The sequence below is a fragment of the Neovison vison genome, chromosome 4 (genome assembly GCF_020171115.1).
Source record: "Neovison vison isolate M4711 chromosome 4, ASM_NN_V1, whole genome shotgun sequence".
Classification (NCBI taxonomy): domain Eukaryota; kingdom Metazoa; phylum Chordata; class Mammalia; order Carnivora; family Mustelidae; genus Neogale; species Neogale vison.
The window spans coordinates 153,120,917-153,133,128 of record NC_058094.1 but is presented as its reverse complement, the minus strand read 5'-3'; the positions used below and the strand labels follow the sequence as shown (position 1 = coordinate 153,133,128).

The 12,212-nt window shown below is 35.3% G+C and overlaps 1 protein-coding gene across 2 annotated transcripts in view; it reads left to right on the top strand.

The window, feature by feature from the left end:
• The window catches only part of SEMA3D (semaphorin 3D), a 202,989-nt gene that overhangs the window by 133,024 nt on the left and 57,753 nt on the right, over positions 1-12,212 (top strand). For both annotated transcript variants that reach the window (XM_044245928.1, XM_044245929.1), the window contains exon 8: positions 7,718-7,860. In XM_044245928.1, the coding sequence (XP_044101863.1) occupies positions 7,718-7,860 (143 nt within the window). The remainder of the gene's footprint in view (positions 1-7,717; positions 7,861-12,212) is intronic.

Genomic DNA, 12,212 nt, shown 5'->3' with positions numbered 1-12,212 from the left:
AGATCTTTGTTTTTTATAAAGGTAACTGACACTAGCATGAAGAGAACACTAGAAGAGAAGGGGGATAGCGAAAGAAGCCATAGCAAGGAAATAGGAAAATATGGGACAAGAACAGAGGTATTGCCAGTGGAGATGGATGTGAGAATATACAGCAACAAATATTTTAAATAGAAGATATTTGTTTGGGGATAGAAAAATCCAAGGCTATGAGGACAGAATTCAAGAGAAGTTTTTGGATACTGAAGGAACTTGGTGATTGAAGAAGTCAGTAGAAAGGAAGAAAGGAAAAAGGAAGAAAAAAAGTAGAAAAGTCTTAGTGGACTGAATGCAAGCAAAGGACTAAGAATTAGGAAAACTAACATTTGTGGTTCTAAGACAGTCAAAGCAGAATGCTTAGTGATTACGGGCCAGGAGACCATATGACCCAGGTTGCCCTCATATTTCCAGTCTACCTCTAATGTTCTGTACCTCTCGAAAGTGTCCTAGTTTAGACAAGGATCACAGCTCTGTTTCTGTGGAATTAAATAATGTACGTTTAAATCCTGAATGTCACTTATTTGTGAACTTGGTCAAGCCTTTCTGTGTGTCTACATTGTTTTGTCAAAAATTTGGCATAATAATAGTATTTATTCACAGGGTGTTCTAAGGATTAAATTAGATCAGATAGGGAAAATCATACTGGGAAGTCTAATGGAAGACAATTTTAAGAGTTCAGAGTAGATGCTGTCATCACCATCATTGTCACTATTCTTGATGGTAAAAAAGACAGGAGGTGGCACTAACACCAAAGGCTCTGTGGTCCACTGACATCTGATAAGCATTTATAACTATTGACCACCTTTTCTTTCTTTCTCTCTGCATTTCATAATTCTGTGAGCTCATCCACTCTCAGATTCCCAACTGTTTCCTGTGTTCATGTTTCCTGAAACTATATTTCCAAACCTTTTTTCTGCAACTCAGAGCCCTTAAAAATATTTATTTGCGTGTCTTATATTTTCCTTCCAGATCACAAGAAAGAAACTGATGTTTCATATGTGAATAAAGAGATCGAAGCCTTCACCCTGATAGTGCCACAAGGGGGGCTATGGTTATTTTTTACAGGTTGTTTAAGTTGTGATCCTTTGCTTGAGTTTCTTTAAATACATGCTGATACAGATAGAGATAGAGATATGTAAAAGGCTAATTGGATCTAAAATCTAAAATCCCTGGAATCTAATTTAAATTATCTTATTTTCCCTTTAGAACCTGCCATTCAACACCAGTTTCCTGACTTCTAGCTATCTTAACTTTCTAAACATTATCCACCCATTTACCTTGAAGTTATCTTTTATTCCTTCCTCTCCCCCACCCTTTTTATCTTATCTATCACTAGGGCCTTTACTTCCGCCAAAATATCTATCGACCTTGTTGTTTCCATGGCCACCATCATCCTGTAGCTCATCATCACTTGATCTCTGGGTTCTTGCCACTCTTTCAGTCTTTGTTAATCCACTTTCCTGTCGCTAATCTCTTCTGCTTTAAACTTATTTTGTATAATATCACTATTTTAGGCTCTTTTAAAGTATTATTTTATTTACCGGTATAATCCTGAGAGAATTACTATTCCCACTTTACGTATGGGGGATAGACTAGAAGTCAGATATACCGTGGACAGATAGCTAGTAGATGTGGGGTTGAAAGTCAGGAATGTCTTTCTTGCTCTCGATATTTTTTTCTTGACATTTTAGGATATATTTTATGATCGGCCTAAATTCTGTTGTTTTGACTGCACATCCCCTGTTCCTGGAGCCTTATTTACAGAGACAAATGCGGTGCCTACATACTACGTTGTGCGATAGCAAACTGAGGATGTGGGTTTGGTTGCAGGTGCTAGAGCAGAGAGAGAACATGTGGTTGGGTAAGTGATGTGGAAGACCGTGGCAGAATCTCTGAAGTCAGGGTTAGTGAGAACATCAGATCAGCTGTTTGCTGATGGACAGGCAGCCCAGAATTAGAAGAGCATGATGTTTCAGGAGACCCATTCAGCCAAGGAGCTTCTCAGTTCGTGGAAACTAGGGCACAGCAAGGGAGAAATTATAGAAACTATATGAGTTTCTTTTAATGAGGAAGTACTTGATTGGCTAAGGCAAAAGATTGACTTGCTTAGGAAGCATTTCTGTTTTCCATTCTGAGAAGTGGCCATTTTCCAGATAGAGTCACCCTGGGGTCCCAAGACAGAGATCAGTGGATCATCTGGCTAGAATCGGGAGGATGGGTAAACAAAATACAGTGATTGGGGAACTGCAAAGATTACTGGGAATAAGGTTATCATAGACATGATCTTATTCAACGTCATATTCCATAAACTAAGATAACATGAAGAAGGTGTGTCCAGGTCTATTATCCCCAAGCCTGGCCTTCCATTCCAGTACCAAACCTCGGAAAGCGGTAGTGTACCCTATCTCGTGAGTCACAAGTTTGACTGCCCTTCTGGGGGCAGTTATGGGAATAGAGGCTATTTCTGCCTTAACATTGGACCTGATGTACCAGTTACTGATGTAGATTACTTGCTCTGAAGTGGCACTAATATAGTAGACACTAGCCACATGTACATTTAAATTAATTAAAATTAAATGCATTTAAAATTTGGTTCCTTAGACATTCTGGGCATATTTCAAGTGCTCACTAGCCTCGTGGGCTAGGGACTCTCATGTTGGACAGCACAGATGTAAAACATTTCCATCATCACAGGATTTTCTATTAGACAGTGCTGGTCAAAAGGGTACTTATTTATTAACTGTGTGCAATAGCTCACAATCAAATAATGCAACAAAAGTATAAATTTTCTTTACTGTTCACTTAGATGTATGTGAAACTCATGCCTTGGTCTCATAAAATTGTTGCGAGGTTGAAAGAACTGACAGATATTTGATATTTCAAATGACGGAGTCGGGGTCAATGTCAAATCAGTTTCTACTGTACAGTAGAACATCATTGTGTTATGTATTTCTGGTTAGACAGTTTGAAAGGTTTTCTTCCTGTTAAATTTTCCTCTCTGTACTTCCACTTTTAGTTTAGAATGCTAATTTTACATGTTTGTGATTCACTAAACTCTTGTAACTGTAAATCAATATTACATTTAGATTAAGTGAAATGTAAGAATTAAATTTGCAATTGAGTGTGTTTAAATAATTAACCTTTTAAAAAGTATGATCTTATTTGAATATTTTTTTAATTAATTAATTTATTTATTTATTTTAATAAACATATAATGTATTTTTATCCCCAGGAGTACAGGTCTGTGAATCGCCAGATTTACACACTTCTTATGTGAATCTTTTTAAATCCATAAAATCCTTAATGCTTGTGTGTATGCCATATTTTGTTCTTTGCCCTGTCCAAAATTAGCCAGAGCAAGATCAGCTATCCTCTTCACTTGCCAGTCCAAGGATCCTTGTCAGAATTCTTCTAGGACTTTGTCTAATCCAGGTTCAGTAGCCTTAAGAAGTGTGAATACCGACCCTTTCTTTGGGAGACCAATCCGTCTGCTAAATACCTCACCAGGAGGATGAAAACTTGCGAAGACGCAGTACTACGTACGGTTTTGGATGAAGTCTTGGATGGTTCCACACTTCTCTTTCTCACTTCTCTTAATCAACTTAATCTTAGAACCATCAGGAAACGGGAATGTAGATACAAGTCAGAGTGGTTACTCAAATACAGTTGAGTTTTCATGAGAATTTTAGGGCAAAGCTTAGAAGTATGATGACCATTTGGAAAATGAAAACAAACAATGATGCCTCTGATGCGTATGTTTTTATTTTCTTTGCTGGAGTAGATGAGAACTGCTGTTTTAAATTTTTATTTTTAACATATGGAGGCAGTTTTCATTGAAAGTTTCTCCTGGAGAATTCTGTTGTCTGCAAAACTCCTTCCACTTTGAAAGGGTAACATTTTTTAAAAGGGATAGTGAGAAGATATTGCAAGAAGTGAAGGAAAGGAAGGAAGTCACTATTTGTTAATTCGCGGTGTGGGTGTGCTCATCCAGTGCAAAGAGATTGGTGACGCATGTCGCAGGCTTTGTGGGTTGATGCCATTTTCACTAGGCAGTGCCTCTACATGTCATGCTAATAGCTCATTTGTGAAAATGCATGATTTTATACTCTATCCCCATTAGAGCATGTCTTTTCAATGCCAAAGGGGGAAAATGTGCCATTGTAATAAAGGCCAGGTGTCTATTGTTATGATTTTAAATTATTTAATGCAACAACTGTGCATGTCATACACTGATTAAACGATAACTATTTTTACTCAAAGTTGGCAGCAACTCAAGAAAGAGTTTCTATACTAAAATACTAGCATTAATATTCTTCTAAGACAGGACCTCAATTGAATCTGCAAGAAAGATATTCTATATTCTTGAAACGCATTTATTTTTTCCTCATGAGTATGCTTATTATTGAAATCACACAATAGAGTACTGTTTGATACTACCTCATTTTTCATAATTAGATTTCTTCCTATAATAAACATTTGGCTTCAAAATCCCCATCATTCAGTTTTCTCACAGTACTCCAAAATGGTTGACTTATAGGACTTAGAACCAACATTTAAGAGAGAATCCAATAAAATCAACAGCCACTGAATATAAGTGATTATTTATCTATGAACATCTAGGATCTGTTGATCATCTGTATTATATATTAGCTAAAAGGTGAAAGAAATACAAATTGGCTAGTATTTACTCTATTTTCCCCCACTGATATCATAGATAAAATTCCTGGAATGTAGACTGATGTCATATTCTATTTTTGACCATTTCAAATGGTGATACCTGAACTTGGATAGTATTTTCAATACCCAAAGTAGGTTTTTCTGTGCATTTCTGCAAAAGGAGAATAGGAATTGTCATATTTATTTGGTCACCCTGCAGACCATCTACATTCTGCTTTGTCATAGAATTATTTTTTTTGTTGAACTCAGTAAACAAGTGACGACTTAACAATTGTCTCCTCTAACCACTTCGCCCATCTGAGTATCTGAGGAAAACTTTACAAGCAACTCTGTCTCTCACACTGGAATTCCTTATACCTGTAATGATTTTCTGTTTCACATCACTAAATTCTCATTTCCTCTCTAGAGAGAAAGGACTGTAAATTTGTACTACAAGGTTATTTTTTAAATTATAAATTCAACTCAATCATTAAAGTGATAGGATATAAATGTTACAAGGGTGACATGCTTCATGTAGAACTTTTATTTAAATTATTTGAGTGCTATGATAAATTCTATTTGTGTGAATCCCCTTTTAAAGTTCAAATATTTGTTAAGATAAAATAAGCCAATCATATTCCTATAATTCATATATCTTTTCAGTTTTATCCCTTTTGTGTCCTGCTCCTGGGAGGGCAGAGGGAGAGGGAGCTAATCCTTAAACAGACTCCCTGCTGAGCATAGAGCCCACTGTGGGGCTCGATTATAGGACTCTGAGATCATGACCTGAGCCAAAATCAAGAGTAGGACACTTTGTGGAATGAGCCACCCAGAAACCCCAAAACCGTACATGGTTTTCTCTCTTTCTTTCTTTCTTTTTGGATTTTATTTATTTATTTCAGAGAGAGTGAGTGGGGGAGAGAGAGAGAGAGCGCACATATATGCGGGGGAAGGGGCAGAGGGAGAAGGAGAAGCAGACTCCCTGCTGAGCATAGAGCTAGACTCAGGGCTCAATCCCGGGATTCCAGGATCATGACCTGAGCCAAAAGCAGATGCTTAACCGACCAAGCCACACAGGCATCCCCCAAAACCCTACATGATTTTCTAAATTTTATATTTTTATGTTTATTTTTTTTTAAGTAACCTAGGACTGTACGAAAAGTGAGATTATCAAGAGCGTAAGAGTCCACTGGAGTTCTAAACTTTAGGGAAAGAACTCGGAAATAATAAAGAACAAAGGAAAGAAAGTTCATGCACATAATTCCCACTCATTTTCCTCTTAGTTTCCCATTTAAGCAGAGAAGAGATTGGATAGGAGACCCCAGTGACCCAGCCTGACTGGGATGTCAAAGACTGAACTACCCATCACTTGGAATCAAACATTAACTTTTGTTTATTGAAGAAGGCTCTTGGGAAAGTTGTTTACTGGGCTATTGGCCTACTGCTCTGCTTTGGCAGGAGATGATTTTCGGGACTCCTGGGGTACATGACAATAGGGCAAATGTTGATCTTCTTTTCTGTTTTGTTTTTGTTATGGTGCTGGTGGTTGTGGTTTGAAATTTTTTTGTCTTCTCTTGTTTCCTGCTCTACTTCCTAAAGACTGCTCTGTGCTTCCCTCCAGGCATCTCCCATTTTCTACTTCACTGAGGTTCTTCCTTCTCGAATAACCATACTCTCTATTTTGCCTTAATCAAAAGAACAATTTCCAAATTAGTATCACCTCATTACAGATCTGTTACTTGGTTCATTCACAATTCTATAAAACCCAGACTTAAAAATGCCCCAAAGTTTTTAAACAAGGAATTAGTAATCCAAACTGGCTTGTCATTGGTGCAGGGCAAAGGGATTAGTTGAGTTTCTAATATTTTTTTTTCATTTGACCTGTATTATGGGCATCTTTCCATGCCAGTATGTTTAGAATGTGTACTTTGTTTTTATCAGCTACCTGTTATTTGAACAAGTGTGTGGATGTGCTAAATTTTCTATCATTCTCTTGTTTGTGTTCATAATCATGATTATCATCCTGAAGATTCATTTAATAATAAACTTATTGGACACTTATAAATAATTAATATTATAAATTAAATATGAATTAATATAATCATAAAACTATATTTTATTTAAAATTTTAAAATTTTAACTTAAAATTTAAATTTAAAAATTATATTTAAAATTAAATGTTATAATTATAAAAGTAATTATACAGTTAATATTATAAATTAAATATAAATAAATAAATTTATTGAAACATTTATTGAACCCTTATTGTGTGTCAGTCACTACCAGATAGCAAGTGCTTTACATACATTAATTCACTTGGTTATCATATCAGTTATCCTATTAGGTAGATGATTGATAGCCTCATATTAGGCATGAGGAAATTGAGACATAAAGAAGACAAAAATTCACATAAAGCCACCTTGTAGTAAGTGGGAGAGATAGGATATAAACCTGCAAAGAGTGTCTCCAGAACCTACAAGGGAGTCAACCCAAGCTCTATTAATTAGTTGTTTTAATTTCCCTTTTCCCTAAAAGGTGGCAAGTAACATCATAATGTATAAAAATTTGGGATGTTGTTTCTAGTTTTCCCTAAGCTCTTCATTCTATACAATGTGATTTAAAAACAAACAAACAAAACAAAACAACAAAAAAACAGTGACTCCATCAAATACAAGGAAAATATAAAATCGTAGATTCTCCAGGTTTGAAAGGACTTTCTAGGTAAATTTGTTGAGTTAAAGCAATTGTGAACATCAGCCAGTCATGTTCTCACCGGCTCTCTGGAATTCCTAGAGAACTTGTTTGAGATCCCTGCATACTAATGCATGTTCCTCTATCATGTCATGTATATTTGTGGGTATGTCTCATTTTACTCATTCCATTCATGGTTCATATTTTTGTGTTTTTTTTTTTTTTATTCTGCTGATCGTTGTTTCACATTCAAAGACACCTTGTTCCCAAGATGATGCTATCTTGGATGCGTTGTCTCCGTATTGTAATCTATAGCTTCTTTTCTTTCAAACAGGAGCAAAATTTATCGGAACTTTCCCTATACCAGACACCTATAATCCAGATGATGATAAAATATATTTCTTCTTTCGTGAATCATCTCAAGAAGGCACTACTTCTGATAAGACCATCCTTTCTCGAGTTGGAAGAGTTTGTAAGGCAAGATATATTTATCTTACTTAAGTAACATGTATGTGTGTGTATGAACAATTAATTATATAATGTTAAAGTAAAAGTCAATGTCCATCATTCATAAGTGGTAAGATAAATTCACACTATCTTACATGAATAGTTTTTATGGTCCAAAAGTGAAAAGAAGAAAAAAGGATACAAATTTTTCTAGTATTAGGGTTTTTTCGTTGTTTTGGTTTTTGGTTTTTTTCCCCAATAAGAACTGTTAGCCAGGTTTGAGTTAGATCTCTTTGGCAGCTTGCTCCTTATTTTGACAGGTTATCCCTTTGCCAGTTTTCACTGTTCCTGGTAAGATCCCTGCATTATCCTGGACCATGAAAATGAAAATGCTTTTGTACATTAAATTTGATTTTGAAGTTGAAAGTAGTGTAATCACTGGAGTAACTTTAACACTAACAGAATAAGGTCTGGTATTTTTATGAAAACACATCACACATGCAAAATTATGTATCTTTATAGGGATCGAGTAAGTTGAAAATGTGGTTATAGTAATACTATAGTAAATGTTTTCTAGACCATTTATCTAGATTAGGCTTTGAGAATGAATGAGATAAGAAGAAAAAACAAAGCAAAATACAGAACTTTTTTTTTTTTTTGAAGAACACTGCAATTCATTTTTTAAGATTGCCATTTTATGTTAGTTACAGGAAAACAGAATTCTATGAAACACTTCCATTTGTTCCATTCAAGTTCTCATTTGAGTGAATACAAGCTTTATAGAATAGTAATGCTCCTGGCTCACACTTTTGATTTCAATATATTATTTTTTCAGTTGGATTTATCTTCCTTGAAATAACTTTTCTTAAATAGCCAGACACCTTTCATAAAACTCTGTTATTAAAAAAGAGCTGTTAAGTTAATAAGTACTCTGAATAGGAAGCTTTTTTTAGGTCTTGTACAAACTTTTCATTTTCTTCCATTTGAGCCGATCACTTTTTTGTCTCCATCTGTACCCTCAGGCTTTTGAACACTTCCAGGGACAGAAATACAAACCATCACAGAGCTTAAAAGTGCTAATGAAAACATGGCTTTGAATGAGGCCAGCTCCCAAGCACACATCACTCTTTTCCTAGTGTCCTAGCCACTGATGCTGCCTCCCACTGATCCCTTTACCCCCAGGGGACAGAACTCTCTAAAAAGCATCCTCATTCTTTCAGAGTCCAAGAATTCACAGTAATTTCTCTTGAAGCCTCTTGCCTAGAGATGAATGGCCATTGCTTGGAGTAGTCGTAGCATGTTAGTGTACTGAAGCATGCTTTGTAACAACAGTATTCCGACCCTGAAAAGCGGGGCTGTGGATTGACATCATTTACATAAATGAACTACATTAAATATGTCAAAAAAGATTTACAAGTCACCCTCTGATGAACACCGATAACAAGTGTTTTGTGAAGGAGTTCAATACTTACTTCTTTGTAGGTCTAACACATGTGATAGAAAATCATCTGTTACAAAATAGTATTTGTACCCTATTGTTAAATGTACTGAAAGCTATGTGAGAGGTGGAAGAATATATTGAAGAAAAATGTAGTTGCCCCGTTTATAAAGTTTTATTTTAAAATCATGATAGAGACTCTTAACGCTAAGCCTTGGGGCATTTTGTTTTAATTATGAACAAACTCCTATATAATTAAAAAGGCTTAGAGAATTGTAGTGCAGGAATCTTCCCACCACAAAAAACGCAAAGGCCACACAGCAAGATTTTGTCAAGCCATTGTGTTTGGATAAAAAGCTAACAAATTGTGAGATCAAATAAGGACATGTGATGGATGAATTTCCTCTAAAAAAAGAAGATATAATGGAGGTCCTTCTTAGCTCTCTTCACTCAATCACTGTTTCTAGTTAGTACCATCTTCAGAATTTCCCACTACACATATGATCCATTTGTCAAATGTTTACAACATTTGGTTTTGCATACACCTCTAAAATTTCTTAATTGCAGCATGTTCTGACAGTTTTGAACTCTACTTAATAATTTAGGGTTAAAGTGTGGCAAAAAATAAGCACTTGTAAATGGAGATTTCACTGACAAGATTTAAAATGACTTGAAATCTTTTTATAAATATGTCAAAATAGAAAGTTTATTTTTTAATTTTTTAAAGGATTTTATTTATTTATTTGACAGAGAGAGAGAGAGCAGGAACACAGCAGGGGACGTGGGAGTGGGAAAAGGAGAAGCAGGCTTCCACCGAAAAGGGAGCCTGATGTGGGGCTCGATCCCAGAACTCTGGGATCATGACCTGAGCCGAAGGCAGAGGCTAAACAACTGAGCCAGAGACAGAGGCTTAATGACTGAGCCACCCAGGAGTCCCATAAATAATAACAAGTTTAATTAAAAAGAAAACAACTGTTTGGCCTCATAGTTGCTGTTAAATATTATTTTCACATAAAATGTTCTTCTGACATTATTCAGAACATATTATTCCTCTCTGTTGGTTCTTTTTTTTTTAACCCCCATGGGATTATTACAATACTGCTTTTCAGTTTCAAGAAATAATAACAAATGTATGTCTATGCTATGAAATAAAATTGAGTTTGATAGATATAAGCAAAGATCCAAGAAGTCAGAGATCATGTTAGAGAAGTAAAAGTGAACTGTGTACACTTTACTGAGTTTAGAGAACTTTTTAGTAATGTGGGAGTTCTTTATACTCTTTATTCCACCAGGATATTCCTACAGGCTCATATACTTATAAATATTCTGGTTTTGTTGTTTTTATTTATTTCCATTTGTAGCTGATGACCTTCAGCCTCCAAATTGGTGACAATTTAAGTGTTCCCTACCTCTTCAGCTACTAAACTCAAGTAAAAGTCATTTTATTGACCTGTCAAAGATAGTACTATTTGTGTAGTGTATTGTGATTGGTGGGGAGAAGGTTTATTGAAATAGGCAAAAATTACACAAAAATTATTAAAGATTGTTTATTAAAGAATAAGAGTGAGTCTTTTCGATTCTGTAACCCACTCATTATTATATTATTTCATTATTTCAATAATAACAAAATATAAGATCTGGACAAAATGCAATAGTACACTAGACCCTGGGAGATAAGTACACCACTGTCCCCTTTCTTTGAAATCTCCCAGCACACTGAAGGAAATAGAGATACAAACCGATAATCACAATATTAAATGACAGGTAGGAGCTGAGAATAGTGCATATTTGACGAAGCTCAAAAATCAAATCCTATAGAAGGATGAGGACTACATCAAGGAAAGGATAAGCCTTTCAGGCAGTGTAACAGCATATATTTGGTTTCCAGAAGGGTGAAATTTTGTTGAAAGTGGAACTGGAGGGGTGTATATGGGGGGCAATGTCATTCGAGATTAGAGTGGTAAATTGGAAGATAAGAAGTCTTGTTTCCATATTAAGTAGTTCAAACTCTATCCTGTAGGCAATGAGAAGTATCAATGTTTTTTTTTTTTTAGAAAAGAAGTGACTTGATGGATAGATATACTTAGCAATAATTTGAGGAACCATCTGGACTGAGAAATATTTGTGACTAAGGACCCTAAAGGAAATAGAAGTGAATAGAATAGAACATAGAATCTAGATATGGATGTCTAATAAGTCCTTAATTTGTTACTTTTCCTTTATTAATTGCTTAGTGTAGACTAGTCTGTCTACTCGAACTTTACGTGATGATAGGAATGTTCCATATGTCTACTCTCCAACATAGGAGCTATGTGGCTATTAGTATTAACATTTGATTAGTGTGACAGAGGAACTGAATTTTTAATGTTATTTAATTTTAACTGATATTAATTTAAATAGTATCATGTGTGTTATCAACTCACTGGAATTAAAATAAAAACTTTAAGTAATAAAGATAAGTAGTATCACATGGCTAGTGGCTACAATATATAAATATAAACTATGAAAATATTCATTTACTTAACAATGTGTGCACAATGCTGTGCTAAATAAACAGTAGTTTTATAGAAGATAAAAAGAAAAAAGAAGTTATATTTGTACTCACTGAGCTTGCAAACTACTAAATGATATATGCTTTAAACAAGAAAACACAGATTAATTTATCATTGGAAATGTGATAAGTTCTAAAGTGTGGGGGGGGGGTGGTCACAGAGCATAGTTAGGAAAAATGGGTGGGATTTAGATTGGCTGTAGAAGATCTTCTGTCTGAGAAAGTAACTTTTGAACCAGATATTGAAAATGATTAGGAAATTGCAGGGCAAAGAGATTCCAGGCAGAAGGAAAAGCACATGTGAAATCTCAGAGGTGGGAAAGAGCATTTAAGAAATCAAAGGGGCAGCTGAGTGGCTCAGTCAGTTAAGCATCTGCCTGCGGCTCAGGTCAT